Genomic DNA, 19,479 nt, shown 5'->3' with positions numbered 1-19,479 from the left:
GTTAATTGCTGGGTGAGGGGTGTTGGGTTTCTGCTTAAAACCCTCTTCTAAGCATTTTGGTTATTTGCATTTAGAAACTAGAAATGGTTGACATATATGTTGCATGAATTTATTATTTATGAATATATCAAAACAAAATTGCTTATTAATTTAAATGTCACATTTTTCATGTTTTCAGTTTTAAAACTTTTAACCCTGCTTCAGAATGGTACATTCTAGCTATGGTTTGGGTTTGCTAATCTTTTCATCTGAAATAATGGGATAATTTATGCATTCAGCTATTCAGTTCTCTATCACAATATTTTTAAATATTTTGTGATTGTTTTCTGTGCCAGACAAATTCTCTGTAACAGAAAACTGACTTCAACTGAGTTAAAGTGGATAGTTAAGGAAGTTAAAGTGTGGATATTTAAGGAAGTTAAAGTGGATATTTAAGGAAGTTAGGGTGGATATTTAAGGAAGTTAGGGTGGATATTTAAGGAAGTTAAAGTGGATATTTAAGTGGATATTTAAGGAAGTTAAAGTGGATAGTTAAGGAATTGAAGGTGGACGTGTAAAAAAGTTAAAGTAGATATTTAAAACAGTTTACAGTGGATAAAGAAAGTGAAGGAAATTTACTTGGTTATTTATAGGAAGTTTAAGTGGCTATTTAACCCAAATACAAAATTCCTTACAAGTCCGTTTGCAGCTCCCATACTTTAGAGTGACAGGTGTGTTTTGGCCAGTATCATAAATTAGTTGCCAAAGTTTGGTCAAAAGGTCTCAAATTTTAAAGAGACATCTCCTCCTCAGAATGGACTACTGTTGGTATCCCCATGGCAACTGCCAGGCACACTATACTACCCTGGAAGAAAAACAAAAAGCTGGTTTTGCAGATTTATATTTACTGTGGATATATGCAGCTGGTATTTTACAAACAGCTACACAGCATTTGTGCCATCTATTCCAAGTTTTTCTCCATCCCCTTTACCTGCTGTTTGGATGCACTATATGAAGTATGTGTGCCCAATTCTAATTCTTTGTCTGTTACTGTAAATCTCCACCCAAATTTATTCTGTTATCTCTATTAACAAGCACTTGCTGACCCAATTAAAATAATATTTTAATTAAATAGTTAAACAATTTACATAACACAGTACTTGCAGTATAGTTTGATTTGTATGATCAGCCTGACCGGCCTCTCTGTAGGGTGAGTTTACTGTTAAACTTCATACTGTAAATAGCAGTCAGTACAGTGCTAACAAAACAAAGGAAAAATCACTGCAATTATGACATAGTTCTATATTTAGATGACAAAAATATTTGGAGTACAGTGCACCCTTACAGGAAGTTGTTCAAGTCCAACTTCACCTGTGATCACACATCTTTACAAAAATATCCCTTCTTTTTTCTGCGGTATAATCACACATTTCCACGGTCTGTACATTTGGAACCTGTACTGCAGGCTAGTGGTAAAGTTAGTTGTTTGTCACTTCATGGATGTTATGTGAGAGTGCTCAAGATAGTCAGTTACTGTAGATATTATGATAAATGTCCCTGTGGGGGAGCTATGTGTTTTCAAACAGAATAAAAGATGTGTGGAGATCTTTCAAGTGCCTACAATACTGTGCTAAACTCTTTCTAATAATATATTTAAATGTCAAAGGTATAGATCTGTGAATAGCTTTAAAAGAGTCAAAAAGAGTCAAAGTTTGAGAACTTTTTACCAAGTTTTATTTTTTGTATATTTTTTAAATTTATATATATACTGTCAAACATATAAATACACCTGTCACTCTGAAGTATCAAGAGGCTGGATAGTCCTTGTTCACTACTACAGTTTATAAAAAAAAACCAATAGCCTTGTCTTGGAGCTTATTTAAAAAATCTATGACAGAGCATATAAATTGTTATAAAAAATCAAGGAATGTGCCCAATAATTTAAAAAAAAAAAAATAAGTGCAACAGAGGAGATAATGAATAACCACATCAATAGAAAGTTAATAAAGTAAAAAAAAAATGACACTCATAATTATGATACCAATTTATGTGATAATTCATTAACGATGTTTAGGATAAGTTTTTTTTTCATTTGACAGTTAATGCTATTGTTCTAGCAAGTTTTAAGTACTCATTGTCTTTCCTTTGATTGTCTTATGAGTTTTCTTTTCTTCTCTCTGTTATCCTCGATGTCCGTCCATGTGGTTGCTCAATAAAATTATTTCTGTAGAAAGACGTAAGTGATCTCCTCCGTTTTATCAACTGCTCTTGGTCGAAGCAAGAATAAAAAGAAAGAATAAAATCATCAAAATTCAAGGAGAAAGCTAGAAAGAAAAAGAAACATAAGAAACACACATCACCGAATCGCTCTGTCTATTTCAGATGTCTTGTTCACAATGAAGCTTTCATATGCTGCTGAATACATGTAATTTCATGCATACAAATTTATGTTTATTTTGCACTTGGAAATGAAAACTCATGAAATGCAACACAATGTTTAATTTCATAAATAACCAATTATTGGAAGTGATGTTTCTGACTTTGTTCCAAGTACTGTGACTCTGCAACTACAGTATATTGTTCCAGTACAGTATACTATTCTTGTACAGTGTAATGTTCCTGTACAGTATAAAATGTTCCTTTACAGTATACTGTTCTGTACAGTATACTGTTCCTGTACAGTATACTGTTCCAGTACAGTATACTATTCCTGTACAGTATAATGTTCCTGTACAGTATAATGTTCCTTTACAGTATACTGTTCTGTACGGTATACTGTGCCTGTACATTATACTGTTCCTGTACAGTATACTGTTCCTGTACAATGTACTGTTCCTGTACTGTATACTGTTCCTTTACAGTGTACTGTTCCTGTACTGTTTATGATTCCTGTACAGTATACTGTTGCTATACAGTATACTGTTCCTCTACAGTATACTGTTCCTGTACAATGTACTGTTCCTATACTGTATACTGTTCCTCTACAGTATACTGTTCCTGTACATTATACTGTTCCTGTACTGTTTACTGTTCCTGTACTGTATACTGTTCCTGTACATTATACTGTTCCTGTACAGTATACTGTTGCTATACAGTATACTGTTCCTATACAGGATATTGCTCTGGAATATATTAGGAATGCTATGCTTAAAAAAAGCAGTCACGTGCTACATTTGTTCACATCATTTAAGTCCATTCATCACTTTTCACTCGCCACCGCAGTGCCACTGCAGTTGCCACCTCAGTTGCTTTATTTTACAAATGTTATGGCATCATTTCTACTAACAACAAATACTGTTTTGAATAAGCTGGAGATTTACCTCGTTCCTTGTCAGGTTTTGGTTGAATTTTTTTCACTGGATGGTCTTAAACCAGTTTTTCCTTGAGATCAACAGCCCAATAAAAGGACCAACTGCTGCAAGGCATGTACATCCAGCCTTTGAGTTTGTCACACTGTCTGTAGTGAAAAAATGTCACCTTTAAATTAATGCTCTCTGCTGCTGTTTGAGTTGTAGACCAACTATTTGTCTACAGTAGGGTAGCTCCATCCTTGTTAACTGGAAAAATATGCCCGCATTAAATTATTCACCACTTCTAGGTAATAATTGACAGAAATGAAAGTAAAACATTAACATGAAATATTTGCAGGAGATGAATCTGTATAACCTAATTAATAACTATCAATTTGCTGATTGTAAACATGATTGTACATTACAGCACTTGTAATTGTAAATCTCTGTTCAAAAGCTAACCCAAAGATGCCAAATGCTGAGAAAATCAGGACCCCACTTGCTCAAATTCCTGTTTACATACATGTCTAGTATGGACCCAAGGTTATAATGTATGGTTGTGTTAGGACCAAGATTGTTTTATGGTAATCAGTGAGTGATTCGTAAAGTGTACACGATGGTAAACCACAAGCTACGGCTGGTTAGTGTGAATTTTTGATATATACTTCATTTTCTCCATTACCTGTCTCCTCGCAACCTCTGCACTTTTGAGGAGGTGAAGCTTGTTGCTTGCATCTATGATATGGTAAGTTCTGGAATTTATAAGATACTACCTCAGTGACAGCAAATTTCATCTAGCTTTGGCAAATTGTCCTCCTTCCTTTTATTTAGCATACTGCACAGTGAATGCAATTTATGTCACATGCAATGCACTGGATATGTTTCATCTCAAAGTGCTTAAATGTTTGAGAGAATTTTGCTTTATCAAAAATAAAGAAAAAAACATCAAATAGTTCACATGTTAAGATGACATGATGAAGATGATAGTGACTACTGCTATCACTGGTGAACAAGTAAGAATTGTGTCTGTAATCTACAGTCACGTTTTCCCATTTTTAGCGTAACTCGACACTTCCTCTCAGACGCAGCATACGGTAAATAAGAGGTCGTTACGTCAAATTGGATTTTATGATCTTGAAAAGGAGTGCACTGCTTTCAAATAATACTTTAAAATTCCTGAATAATTACATTCCTTGCACTCTCTGTGTAAATCTGTTTCTTTAAATGAAAAAGTTTGATTTACGTTTAGGAATTTTGGTGGAAGAGTATTTTAAAACAATAACACCTTGGTGATTTGCTATGCATACTAACGGTACCATATACAAGAATGATTCATCTAGCTGTAACTACAACTTCTGGTTTCATTGAAGTAGCAAACGTGAATAGTTCATATACACTTGTTGCACACAGTGTGTCAGTTACATATCGTTGATACTCATTAATTGTGGGAGATGGGGGGGAGGGGGGGCAGCACAGTGTGTCATTTAGATATCGTTGATACTCATTAATTGTGGGAGATGGGGGGGAGGGGGGGCAGCACAGTGTGTCATTTAGATATCGTTGATACTCATTAATTGTGGGAGATGGGGGGGGGCAGCACAGTGTGTCATTTAGATATCATTGATACTCAGTAATTGTGGGAGATAGGGGGGGGGGGCCGCACAGTGTGTCATTTAGATATCGTTTATACTCATTAATTGTGGGAGATGGGGGGGAGGGGGGGCAGCACAGTGTGTCATTTAGATATCGTTGATACTCATTAATTGTGGGAGATGGGGGGGGCAGCACAGTGTGTCATTTAGATATCGTTGATACTCAGTAATTGTGGGAGATGGGGGGGGCAGCACAGTGTGTCATTTAGATATCGTTGATACTCAGTAATTGTGGGAGATGGGGGGGGCAGCACAGTGTGTCATTTAGATATCGTTGGTACTCAGTAATTGTGGGAGATGGGGGGGGCAGCACAGTGTGTCATTTAGATATCGTTTATACTCATTAATTGTGGGAGATGGGGGGGGGGCAGCACAGTGTGTCATTTAGATATCGTTTTTACTCATTAATTGTGGGAGATGGGGGGGGGCAGCACAGTGTGTCATTTAGATATCGTTGATACTCAGTAATTGTGGGAGATGGGGGGGGGCAGCACAGTGTGTCATTTAGATATCGTTTATACTCATTAATTGTGGGAGATGGGAGGGGGCAGCACAGTGTGTCATTTAGATATCATTTATACTCAGTAATTGTGGGAGATGGGGGGGGCAGCACAGTGTGTCATTTAGATATCGTTTATACTCATTAATTGTGGGAGATGGGGGGGGGCAGCACAGTGTGTCATTTAGATATCGTTTATACTCATTAATTGTGGGAGATGGGGGGGGCAGCACAGTGTGTCATTTAGATATCGTTTATACTCATTAATTGTGGGAGATGGGGGGGGGCAGCACAGTGTGTCATTTAGATATCGTTTATACTCATTAATTGTGGGAGATGGGGGGGGGCAGCACAGTGTGTCATTTAGATATCGTTTATACTCAGTAATTGTGGGAGATGGGGGGGGGGGAGCAGCACAGTGTGTCATTTAGATATCGTTGATACTCAGTAATTGCGGGAGATGGGGGGGGGCAGCACAGTGTGTCATTTAGATATCGTTGATACTCATTAATTGTGGGAGATGGGGGGGCAGCACAGTGTGTCATTTAGATATCGTTTATACTCATTAATTGTGGGAGATGGGGGGGGCAGCACAGTGTGTCATTTAGATATCGTTTATACTCAGTAATTGTGGGAGATGGGGGGGGGGGCAGCACAGTGTGTCATTTAGATATCGTGTATACTCATTAATTGTGGGAGATGGGGGGGGCAGCACAGTGTGTCATTTAGATATCGTTGATACTCATTAATTGTGGGAGATGGGGGGGGCAGCACAGTGTGTCATTTAGATATCGTTTATACTCATTAATTGTGGGAGATGGGGGGGGCAGCACAGTGTGTCATTTAGATATCGTTTATACTCAGTAATTGTGGGAGATGGGGGGGGGCAGCACAGTGTGTCATTTAGATATCGTGTTTACTCATTAATTGTGGGAGATGGGGGGGGCAGCACAGTGTGTCATTTAGATATCGTTTATACTCATTAATTGTGGGAGATGGGGGGGCAGCACAGTGTGTCATTTAGATATCGTTTATACTCATTAATTGTGGGAGATGGGGGGGGCAGCACAGTGTGTCATTTAGATATCGTTTATACTCATTAATTGTGGGAGATGGGGGGGGCAGCACAGTGTGTCATTTAGATATCGTTTATACTCATTAATTGTGGGAGATGGGGGGGGGGAGGGGGGAGAATAATTTCATTAAATTTGGAGAAATTGATGAAGTAGTTTCAAATAGCTCCAGTCGATTTTGTTTTTACTTGGATATAAAGGTCTGATCTATCTTGCAACTTGTACAGTGCAATCTTTGTCAGCATTAAACATTTAAGCTAAGTTCATGTTGGAGGTGTCTAGTTCAAGGCCAACAACACACAACTTTGCAATACTTTACAATGAGTTACCCCTCGTCATTGGTAAGTAAATTGTCACATGCACAGATCAAAGTATGTACAATTCAAACAATCCCTCCTGGGGGCACAATAGAGCACCACATCTGCGTGTCCCCTTGGGGACTTCCCATAGGGTGCAGCTACAAACTGGGGCACACAACTGTAGTATTAAACCTTGCAAGTCCCCATTTATACACCTGGGTGAAGAGAGGCTATGGAGGGTTAAGTGCTGCTGTAAATGACCTGGCCAGAACTGGAACCAGTAATCATTAGATCACCAGTCCATTCATTGCCTTGACCATAACACTCCCACATGCTGAATTGCATACATGTACCCTGTATTATATGTATGCAAGTACTGGTCTGTTCCATAATTTGGTATATATGTAACTAGATGGTAAAAGGCTTGTTGTGGTTATTATTGTTGGGTTATCATAGTGTACAGTTTGACTACACACTAAAATTATGCTTACATCCAGCTATGTTAGTAGTTGCCATGCCTAACGGTAGCTTTTATGTTCAATAAAAATGAAATGCTTACAAATTTGTAGTTATATATATATCTTTTCTATATATATACACAAGCTTTAAATATCATTTTCTTTTCATTTTTGCTTTAATTGGAAGCCATCTTATTTAAAGCTAAACGTTTCCACCCTCTAAAATTAAAATTAAAGCAATTTTTGTTCACTTTCAGAATTGAAAAGATATTTATATGATATAATTTTATGAGGCAGATGCATGCTTGCTTGAATGCAGTATTATGCGGTTCTACCTGGTGGCTGATGTACATAGAGAACTGGACACTAAACTATATCACAATATAAAGTTTATTGTTGTATTGTACGGTGTAATGCCTCCAAACTATTTGTGATTGTCTGGAAACTTTTAGAAAATGAGATGACCTCATAGCAGAGAATAATTCATCTGGTATTAAAACTTGCAAAAAGCTACACAAAAATGGGAAAATTATTCTAATATATAATAGTACAAGTTCACTGATGCATTAGAAGGCAGTTTTTTTTTTAACAACAGGAGCAATAGTATTTTTATAAAAGCCTTTTCATAGCCTTAAAAATTTTCTGAAATTGAAAGTTGAAGATTAAATTGATTCCCTGCATAAGATCTGGCTTTAATGTCTACAGTTTGAATTATCACTGAATTACCAGCGTTTATACTTCACATCATACTGGATAATTCATACTTTTCTATTTCTGTTTCATCTACTACTGTATGAACATCATAAATATGCATACATAATATGCATATATTATCATAATTTGCATAATTATAATCGTGTTATACATCATGTATATATTATTTGCATAATATTATGGTACTATACATCATACATTATATGCATAATTTGCATAACCATGAATATACATATTTTCAGAAGAGGATACAATACTTTATATGCAATACCATTTCATTCATTATTCCTTCATTATTCTTTCATTATTTTAGTTCCCTGGTTTCCAAGAAGGATAAAGGACTTGGACAAGTTTGCCAATCAGATTCTCAGTTATGGAGCAGAACTTGATTCTGATCATCCAGTGAGTTGATTCAATGAATATTCAAAGATTCTACAACTTAGTCGAGTCCTACTCACAAACTAACGAATATATCATATATTGACACTACAGGTAGTAACATACTCGAATATGGGGTCATGATCTCTAGACAAACTTTTAAATATTGCCTAGGTAGATGTTTTAAAATAGTTAGAATACTGTTTCTTTTTACTCCAAGATGGTAAAACATTCATGTACAGTCTAGGCATACAGTACAATATACTCCAACTGCATGCCTAGACTTTCACAAATTGTAGCCACTTTCTATAAAAAAAACGCCAGTGCATAAAAAATCTATTGGCTAACATTAAATTCCCACTTATATATTTCTTAAATTGCTACAAAAGCAACATTAGTTTACTGTACAATGGCAGAAGCATTTTATATCCACTGGGTATTTAGCAAAGTAAATACAGTAGCCTGAATTTCAAGGCCATCACCTATTTCATTTTTTCTGTTAATCACACTGAATTTACACATTTCTTTTTTACTTCTTCGTTATGATCCTATCTATACAAAGTTTACATTACTTTTGGCATATCACAGCAAGTTTTTGGAGAAGATAAGGTTTTGCTAGCTATATTTTATCTCTGATCAAATACCATACTTTCAAATTAACCTTTAGAAACATTTTGTTACTTTAGTATAAACTTTGATCAGATCTCCCAATGAGAGAGGACAAGTTTTTACTTTTGCAGTTGGGAGATATCTGCATCATAATCGTGCGTATATCACAAACAACTCCTGATAAGATGAAGATAAAACTGCTGGTTTTTGCTTATCCTGTAATATCATATCAATCATAATATCAGGCTTTATATTAATAAAGGCTGTTTGTTGTTTGCTTTTAGAGAGCATATTTTTCAGTTTTTGAGATAAGCTTGTCCAATTGATTGATTAGCTTTCTTTCTTATCTCTCTTATTTCCAGGGATTTACGGATCCTGTTTACAGAGCCAGAAGAAAGGAATTTGCAGATATTGCGTTCAACTATAAGTAGTAAGAAATGAGGCTCTTATATAGTGTAGCTTTTCTTTTATGTTTCACAAAAGTTAGCTGTGTGTGTTGGTTTGTGGAGGTTAAATGTCAAGTTCTTAGCAAACCTAACCATCAGTACTGACCCACTGTATGTGTAGAGATGCTAATGATAAAACATTTCCATCAAGCAGCTTTGAATAATTTCAGTCCATTAATATGAGTTAAGAGTTCTAAAATGTTGCCAACCCAGAGAGGGGGAAAATTTAATACATATCCTAAAGAACCAAACACAACCAGGTAATTTGAAAATAAATGTTTGCAGTTTGCTCTGTAGTAAATCTGCAATTTAAATTGCAGTCTAAACAAGCAATTTATATTTGTTGATCTTTCAACAATTAAGACTTCTGCATTTAGATTTTCAACATCAACAATTTTGTTGACTTTTTGATGTTAATGTATCACTGCTGGTTGTACTCATATTAGAATGAACAATATTTAATTAATTTAACTGTCTTCATGCAGTTTACCCTGTATTATGTGTACTTATTAGAACCGAATATTTGAGTTAACCTGTATAAGTTACAAGTTAGTTTGATTGTCGAATGAAGTGCACAGTTAATTATTCAATAACAGCAGTGTAACTACTACCTATGCATTATGTTGTGAAGTGAATGTGCAGTAGATACAATAACAGTATGTTACGTGTGCGCAGTAATATAGACATTGTAGAATGAATGGATGAACATTTCAGGATCCACGTCGAGTTGACCCATCGACATTGACAGCTTCCGTTTTCGTGCAAATTTTTAAAGACTCACCGGGTACCATTTTACGACGTTGTAATGGGCATAGACTTCAATCAGTGCATTTGTCCCTTTGAAATGAACCGTTCTATCTTTGTTTGAGTTTTCAATCTCATTCAAAAGAACCCATACAACTTGTCTCCATTTTTGGTACTCATCTGCTTCCAAGTCGAGTTTTCAAAACAGCGATTGGTACAGTAGATGTCTTATTATACTGTAAGGAAGCACTAGTAGGTTTATTAACATATTATTATGAATCTGTGATAAGTCTATGTACAGCAATCTCAAGTGACCAGCAAGTACTAAACAACCTCTTCATACGTTCGTCTCTCCTCAGTGGTCAGACCATTCCAAGGGTCAAGTACACAGAGGCTGAGATTAAAACCTGGGGAACCATTTTTGACAAACTGACCGAGCTTTATCCGACCCATGCTTGCCGGGAGTTTAACCATATCTTCCCTCTCTTGATTGAAAACTGCGGCTACAGGAAGGATAATATCCCACAACTGGAAGATATCTCCAACTTCATGAAAGGTTTGATTTAATAAAAGCCCCAAATTATCTCTAATGAATGTTGCATGTCAAAGGAAATCAAAGGAGAATTCAGTTTCTGAGTAGCATCCAATATATTTGAAGAAGTGTGGAGTTTTTTATTTAATAATAACAAAGTGCTTATCTAGACTGCAAAAAAAAAATGTGAAGTAATAAATGTATAAAAATAGTTCTTTGTTTTTCCTGTGAGTATGTCTCTGCAGATGATCCTGCTAGGATTTTCAAACATAACATACAACTATGACAAGGCTTTCATATATGCAATGTCCATAGTGAGACTTTTGCGTGTCATATGCTCAGTATCTATGGTGGAGTGTGTATGAAGGTGTCGGCATTAGAAGCAATGAAACCTAACATCTGGGAGGTCTTGGGTTTTGATCCATGGCTAGCCAAAGTAAAATATGTCTTTTTTTCGTTTGGGAGAAATCTATGATTTTTCCATCTGAAACCTGTAAAAAATCCAAACTTTCGGTTACATATAGAATAGATCACCAGATTCTGTTTCTGAAATCTCACAAATTTGGCATCCCCTTTGCATACAGTCTTTCATGCAGTGTTTTTAATTCATGAAAGCTGTGCTGTGAGTTTTGTTCCCTTGGTGTTCATTGTATTGATTCCTTGTTAGCTGTATTGATTCCTTGCTCATGTTGTGGTTTTATTCTGTGATATTTTAGTTGTGTTATTTACCTTTCTGCCATGACTACCAGTCAGTGTTCTGTCATTTCAATCTGAACATATTTTCCTCAATCTAAACTTTTCTAATTTGTAAGAATTTTAACGGTCTTATAACCACCCCTCACCCCCTTCTTTCACCCCACCCGATATGATATTTCATACATAATGAAAGACTAATCTCTAATACGGTCTGACTTTAATCTTTTCCAGATTGCACAGGTTTTTCTCTGAGACCGGTAGCGGGTCTTCTTTCTTCACGCGACTTCTTGGCTGGTCTTGCTTTCCGAGTGTTCCATAGCACCCAGTATATCAGACATGGATCCAAGCCCATGTACACCCCAGAGCCGTAAGTCTGTTTTTTATAAACCGTACAAACCAAGACCACTTGCTGTACTGCAATCACCCAACCATTCTTCTATACAGATCCCATAGATTGCATTCCAAGAAGTGCAAAAGTGCAGTATTTAAATGCGTATCATTTGTGAAGGTTCTTGTACTATGCAAAATTAACCTACAGTACAGCCTTTTTTTGTGAAGTTAAAATTACTCAAAAATGAAAATTGTTGAATATTTCTGACTTCTGCTTTGATCAATCCATTAAATTCAGCAGTATGCATTTTGTGATTTATAATATTCTCTGTTCTCCTTTTACCTCTTTCAACGCAGAGATGTTTGCCACGAGCTGCTAGGTCATGTTCCCCTTTTTGCCGATCCAGTGTTTGCTCAGTTCTCACAGGTGAGGTTTTGTTCCTTTCTCTGAAGGTAAGGGTTTTGTTGCTGCTGTTTATGCCCAATGGTTATGTTTACAAACTATGATTCTTTGCATTTTTGAATATTACTTATTAAGGTATGGTAAGTTGTAAGTAAACAAGTAAACTGTGAAGGTAATTCCAAGACAGTGAGTCTTTTTACTACTTTAACTCTGTGATTAACACCATTTCAAAGTATAGTATGACCATAGAGGGAAATGATGATATCATGCAATGATGTAAATATTAGACTGTTTTTAATATTAACATCTTGTATTGAATAATTGTGTTGATTTGACCTTATAATCACTCTGTTTACAGGAAATTGGACTTGCCTCTCTGGGTGCCCCGGACAGTTATATTGAGAAGCTTGCTACTGTAAGTGCTGCATGAATAGGGAATACTTGATTTTGTGTTGTATTTGCCACAATATATTGTGATACTTGTCCCTGAGTGGAAAGATGTCACTCTAGTCCACCAGGATTGCTGAAAGAATGAAGGGATTTGGCATAAGCTTAAAATATTTATAGATGAAGAAATGATATGTTATGTAAACGTTGTTGAAATAACTTTAAATAAAGCACTAAAGAATAAGGAACACTGCCAAATAGTTGAAGCCAAACATATTTCTTAGTTATCCAAATGATTATATATAAATGCAAATATTGTATGGCTTCACCAAAGTTATAACCTAGCTAAAGCATTATTTTTAATCATTGTGTCAAGTGACCAAGCAGTGTACACTCTGTTATGCTACAATACGCTGAGGAACCTAAAGCTTACAGGCTAACGCTGTGTATATTTCTCATGTCCTTTGACAGTGTTACTGGTTCACCGTAGAGTTTGGTCTGTGCAGGCAGGACGGAGAAGAAAAGGCTTACGGAGCCGGACTGCTCTCTTCATTCGGTGAACTCCAGGTGAGAGTAAATATTAAGAAAATCTCGTACGAATCTGAACTCTGTAAGGCGAGAAGCTTAGTGCAAGAGGGCTTGCATGTGTACACAGCGCTGGCAGTTAATTGTTGAAGACTTTTTTCTTTTTCGATGTCATGAAGTATTTACATAGGACACAATATAACTTGATATCTATGACAACTGTTCCATGTAAAAATTAACTGGGTTTGATGTCAGTAACAATGTTATAGTGCTGTCCAATGAACACTTTCCAATGTACACTAGAACAACATTCTTGATTTGATAGTATGTTCCATGTGACATGATAATAGTACAATCCTTTAATGTTTATATATCTCAAGACTTCAGTCTAACCATCGTTTTTACATTTAAAAGTCTTGCCGTTCGGTAATTTACCATACCAAAAGATACACACAGTTCAACATACACTTATTTAACAGATATTTCTGCAGTTAAGATTAATCAGCCTTTCTTTGGAAAGCCCATTGTTGCTGTTATAAATTAGATGGCGCTATTCTAATTTTCAGTGTGGCCATAAGATTTGTCAACCTGGTTTGCACTGCAAATTGGTAAATCTTGAAAATTGGCAACAAAAAAAAAAAAATTGAAAGCTCAGAATTACTCTTAACATCAAATTGTTTTGATTTTTGTGTCATGATTTCATATCTATGCCTTTGAAAAGTTCATACTGTTCTCTGTATCAGGTAAGAAATACAAATCCACCATCTAACTGGGAAGCATTATTAGTTTTCTTCACACCCCATTTCTTTGCTGGGTTGTTATGTTTTCATATTCTTATTCGCAACTTTCACTTTTCACTGTTTTTAAATGTAACAGCTGTTTAACTATGAAGGCTATCTGCTGTTTTCTTTGATTAGTACTGTCTCACAGATCAGCCAGAAAAGAAACCATTTGAACCGGCAGTCACTGCTGAGACCAAGTACCCCATCACTAAGTTCCAACCGACTTACTTTGTCTCAGAGAGCTTTGAAGATGCGAAGGAGAAGATGAGGTTAGTTAAGAGAGTAACATTGTTCTGATGTTTTAGCATAAATTTTGATTCCGGTACTATTTTGTAGGTTTTCTTGACCATGAAAGGGATTTGATATTTTGACATTTTTATGGGAGAGAAAATTAATCTGCAATATGAGTTAATAAAACTCCATCTCACTATCTTGTAAGTAACACAAGAATTTTTTTTTCACTTTTGTTCGGTTAGCCAGTTGTTACCAGATAATCCCTCTACTCAATGAGGAAGTGGTTTATGGTAGGTTGTCTGTGGTATCATGATAACAACTGCTATTCAAATAACTCTACCTTTTGTTGTTAACATCAGTATCCTTGAAATGTGGTACATTTTGATAAATTGCCAAATTTTACCTCCTTACTAGAACTTTCAATTCAATTAAAATCAAATCAATGTATGCTAGTTGTTTATAAGACATTTTTTGGCATTTAAACGGTTTGTGTATTGTACAGAAAACCTGATTGGACAACTGTTTCAGCTGATTTGCTGTGATGACATCACTAACTCTGCACCAGCTGCCAGATTTAGTCAAACAATAATTATATTAAAAAAAAAATAAATAAATGTTTATGAATTACTTTCAGGGAGTAGATTTACGATAAAGATGCAAAAATGCTAAAAACCATGATGAGTATCCAACCATGAGAATGTCCCCATTAATGGCAGTTAAGGTACATGAATAATATGATCTAAGTAATTCTTTTTGTCTTCAGTGAAAAGCATCACGGTATATTAAATTTTATGGACCCAAAGAAATGTTCTATTTTGAACTATATAGTAAAGCATTGTGTGTAACTGGCTGCTTGTAAGCAGCGAAATGGTTTTATCTAGGTTAATCACTTGTGGTAAGAGTGAGCCAGACCTAATTGATTTGTTAATATGACATGGCTTGGAACCCATCTGGTTTACTGTGTTGTAGTCTACTGCCCTCACTTTGTTATATGTTACCTGCAATGTTCTCCATTTCCAATCCTTGTCCTGTGGAAGTGATATATAGGTTATCATAAGCCAACTCTCATTTCATGGGAGTGGGATTTGTTTTTTTGTGTTTCCTTTTCTTCTTTACAACAAAATTGATTCCTTTGATTATTTCTTTCGTATTAAGGAGTTACGCTGCCACCATTCCACGACCATTCTCGGTGCGCTACGACCCTTACACGCAATCAGTCGTCGTATTGGACAAGAAGGAACAGCTCGAAGAGATGATACATGCCATGCAAGGTACGATAAAAGGAGGGACTGGTTAAAGGGTCAGGGTAGGGGACATATATCCCCTCCCCCCACCCCATCCATAAACTGACCATCTTTCTGACCAGTATAGTGTCAAGAAGTAATTCACAAATCCTCTGGCATATATTGAGAAGGGAAAATGAGTCATGAAGTTGCCTCTCATTTAGTCTTTTCTCCATCTTTCCCTCCTTTATAAGAGCCTTCCAGACATCAGCATCAGCTATTTGTCTTCTCTCTATGGCTGCTACTTCTCAGATCCATGAAACTTATTTGACCCAAGGCTAAAGAATGACCTTTGTGTTAGTTCCAGTTTGCTACAGTGCTGACATGTTGTCAGAAATTAACCCAAATCATCATTGATTGTGTTAAATAAACCTATCCTACCCCCTTCTCCCCCCTCCCCTTCCCCCTTGCCTCCTGTTTCAATATGCTGTTACATTGCTAACATTCTCACCAGGTAGTCTGGGATATTTTGTTATTTTTTTATACCACTTTCATCAGTAAGACATCATATATGTTTTATTTTCCTTTTTTTATTGCTTATTTTTTATCTGTCTGTTTAATCCTGTCTTTACCTTGTTATAGATTATAATGATTTCCTGAAACAAACACATAAATAATTAAGGCTAGTTCCACTGAATGAAAGAAACCAATCAAGTTTTACCTGGGTGGAGAAAATAGCTGATAATGTATTGCACAAACCCTGGCGCTCATGAACAAGGAAAGTAGTCTCTTTGTCTTTCCGTAACTAATTAAAATCAAATTAAATATAAAGATGAATGTTGGTTTCTCCTTTTAAGCCATTGTCTAGAAAAAAAATTGCCCATCACTGGTAACAAAAGTTACCATGCCAACAAGTAAACAAACCTAAATCATTTTTGCTCATGATGTGCTTGCAATGTCCCTGAGAACAGGTGATGTGAAGATGCGTAAAGTGAAACGATCTGTCTCTTTGTCCTTCTCAGGTGACCTGAACATCCTGAAAGATGCCCTGCAAAAGGTATCGTAAAACTACAGAAGCCACGAAGGACCATGATTGGTATCTTGTTTTACTGTCTAATTTGTCAGATTTTTGTTTTCATTTTCCAGTGTACGATAGTATATTCTCAAAATACTTGACAGATAGTAGGATGAAAATATATTCGTTACTATAACTGATTGCTAAGTCAATGGACTGCAGGGAAGGGTTAGGATGAGGGGGAGGGTTGGGGGGCAGAAGCTGAGGCAGGTGGTAGGCAGGAACAGAGCCTGATTATATACTGGGTCTAACAACATGAAAACTGTGTGATTTGTAGTTAGGAAGTTTTGAAAGGTTTGTACAGTTCGTAGCAAGAATTCTGTACCCAAATTTATATAAAACTTATCATCGTTTCGCGAATCGTAATGTCTTTCAGAAAGTTGTTGGAAAACATTCCTGAAGGCTTAATTACATTGTAGGTTTGGATGGATCCAATTGTACTAGCAATACTTTATCAACTACCCGTCACCCTTTTTAAAAACATTGGCTTTTAAAAGTCTTATCGTTGTCGATTTCATCACTTCTGACAGCCTATGGAATATATGTAAACCCTCAAAGACAACTAGAAACATTTACGTAGAAATCAAAGAGTGAAGTAATTATATTATAAATCCTCAAATCAATGGTTCAGTTTGATGAGCATTGCAGAACATTCAACTTTTTTTTTTTTTGGTGAGGGTGACATTAAATGGCTACCCTCCCTTTTTTGCAATGGTCTTGTCCATTATCGATGTGCAGTTATGTGTAACGAGTAAGCTTTTGAAAACTTAACGATGCATTCATTCATTAAAGACTACTGGCTAAATTATGCAGTGCTATCACATTCAAAAACAATTTGCACTTATTGCAGAAAGTGATTACTTAATTTTAGACATTTCTCTTGTTGGTTGGTATTAATCGCCAGTAAACCCTCCAGTGCAAAGAGAATATTATCTTGTTATTTTAAATGACTGAGTACACTTTTAGAAAAGTCCTACAAAATGTGACATATTCATTTATCTGGACAGTAGATTTCAGCTTTTTTAATAGCAAATAAAGAGTCAACACAATGTGGTAAAAGTAAATTTTGCAAGAAAAGTTTAAACAAAAACGCAACTCAATTTCCTTCTCGTTAAAAATATCAACGTTTCAAACTTTGAAATGACACCACCGAATAACTTCATATTTTTTAGGTTTTTGAATTAAACAAATACAATTTATTGCCAATTTTAGAAAATGCAAGATAGTTTCGTACAAATTTGCAATAGAGAAAAAGAAACTTATCATTAATTTTTGATTGGCCTTTTAAAGGATTAACTTGGTGTGTGTTGTTCTCTCCTGCCCATTGATATGTTTACCATTAAATTAGTTCCATTTCACTATTGCTAGTAGTTGACTTGTTAGTTGCTAATGTCATAATATGTTAAGTTTCAGCATTTACTTCGCTCCTCGCTTACCTGTCTCCCCACAACCTTACCACTCTCTTTCTACCGTGTCTATAATGAACTGGTAACCGTTTAACTTTGTGCGCCCTCTTTTGCCAAATCCCTCCAGTCAATGCCCTTCCTTCTCATTCTACCACTTAGAGGGTCTACATCATTCCTTTTTTGTGTGGATTTATTTTCTACTTAACTCGATCGGAACGGTTTCCTAGGGTCCTTTTGAAGTTAGTTTTTCAGCATTTATTCCAACCAGTTGCCAGATGTATGTCACTGGTTTTCAATATGGTTTTTCTTTACTCCTTTCTGCCGTACAGTTCATAACAACAAAATTATTATTGAGGGATATTATCATGAAAAACATCCATCATGGGTTATTATTAGCATAATTACAAGTTTGTACAGTATATCTGAAAAAAAAAATGCTATTGTAAATTAAAATTATCAGGATTTATAGAAAATTGTCATTACGGTTGGATAAAGTCTGATTCTTGTTAAGGTTACTCAACTCATACAATAAGTAATGATTGAATCTCTCATGCCAATGTTACCCTTCCAATCCCATTTATCTGCCCCCACCCCTCCCCCACCCCACTGGTAAGCTGTCTCAAACACGATTGCACCTAACCATTCTACACAATCACTTTTTGACATAATTGTTTATCTGAAATTAATTGTATGAGGCTTAACTTAGAAAAGATATCTAACTTTGCTGTCTAAAGCTTTTGTAAACTTATTGACCAATAGGTGCCTTAGTAAGCTTGTATTATGTGAACAAAACATTCTAAAAAAAAAACAGATAAGATCCTCAAAAGATTATTCTATTCCATACTTTAATTTTCATCATGATGTTTTCATGTTTTACCTTTTCAAATATTTGTTTTTTGGGGAAAAGCTTTTGTCAGTTGTACCCTTTTTTCTAATTTTTCTTGAAGGTTTTCCTTAATATTCAATGATACAGCTTAAAAAAAATATACAAATATACAAATATCTTATATTATTATAAATGTTAATCTGAAGGAGACGTATATTGAAGAAAATTTCTTAGTATTCTATGTTTACTTATTATATCATGTTTAGAAATATTCATCTGATAAAATTGTTGAAATATACTGTTACTTAAGAAAGAAACTCAACTTGTACTCGTTTTTATTTTTGGCACCTGGTGATTACTTTGAGGCTATTGACGTGAAAGTATTCTAACCTGACTTGAGTGTGGGCACACAGGGAACTACCACCTCCGGGCCCACGGTGATGTAGGGTCTTGGGCCTGGGTGAAGATTGGTCATTTCAAGGTTGCTTATGATCATATGGTACCCTACATCTACCACATAACAACCATCTGGCATTATTTTGAACAGTAGAGTGCAAACCCCCTTCCTCTCCCTCCCCCCTAACCCCCTTCCCACTCACCGGGCATGGTATAGCTTAGATTATAGTTTGTTTGTTGTGTAAATTATAAAGTTTGTCAGATTTCATCCCTTAAAAGCTTGATCATGATTTTTAACAGAATAAAGGGAAAAAATGTGAATTGAAAAATATGTGTTTTGTGAATATTATGTGTACATTGCATCATCTGGCATTTAAATAATCGGGATTATAAAGAAGAAAGAAATCCCCCACCCCTCCCCAGACCAGCAGTCCGTTACCCCAACAAATCGACCGTCCTCTTTCACTGCATAACATGAAATAAATAAATGCTATATCACAACCTGTATCAAACACATACAAAT

The 19,479-nt window shown here is 35.8% G+C and overlaps 1 protein-coding gene and 1 long non-coding RNA gene across 4 annotated transcripts in view; one reads left to right on the top strand and one right to left on the bottom strand.

Moving 5' to 3' along the window:
- Positions 1–18,875, top strand: part of LOC139971118 (phenylalanine-4-hydroxylase-like) — a 31,488-nt gene extending 12,613 nt beyond the window's left edge. For all 3 annotated transcript variants that reach the window (XM_071977325.1, XM_071977333.1, XM_071977340.1), the window contains 10 exons: positions 8,278–8,366; positions 9,314–9,381; positions 10,501–10,697; positions 11,601–11,736; positions 12,057–12,126; positions 12,461–12,517; positions 12,961–13,056; positions 13,932–14,065; positions 15,186–15,301; positions 16,276–18,875. In XM_071977325.1, coding sequence (XP_071833426.1) covers positions 8,278–8,366; positions 9,314–9,381; positions 10,501–10,697; positions 11,601–11,736; positions 12,057–12,126; positions 12,461–12,517; positions 12,961–13,056; positions 13,932–14,065; positions 15,186–15,301; positions 16,276–16,319 — 1,007 coding nt within the window. In that variant the 3' untranslated portion in view covers positions 16,320–18,875. The remainder of the gene's footprint in view (positions 1–8,277; positions 8,367–9,313; positions 9,382–10,500; positions 10,698–11,600; positions 11,737–12,056; positions 12,127–12,460; positions 12,518–12,960; positions 13,057–13,931; positions 14,066–15,185; positions 15,302–16,275) is intronic.
- On the bottom strand, positions 1,826–4,720 carry LOC139971141 (uncharacterized). The gene is made up of 2 exons (XR_011794321.1): positions 3,300–4,720; positions 1,826–2,241 (listed from the first exon to the last, which is right to left on the bottom strand). It is a non-coding gene; the product is annotated as an uncharacterized lncRNA (long non-coding RNA).
- Positions 18,876–19,479: the final 604 nt, after the last annotated feature.

The sequence above is a fragment of the Apostichopus japonicus genome, chromosome 1 (genome assembly GCF_037975245.1).
Source record: "Apostichopus japonicus isolate 1M-3 chromosome 1, ASM3797524v1, whole genome shotgun sequence".
Classification (NCBI taxonomy): Eukaryota; Metazoa; Echinodermata; class Holothuroidea; order Aspidochirotida; family Stichopodidae; genus Apostichopus; species Apostichopus japonicus.
The sequence above is the reverse complement of the archived record's forward strand: the minus strand, read 5'-3'. Positions and strand labels throughout refer to the sequence as shown.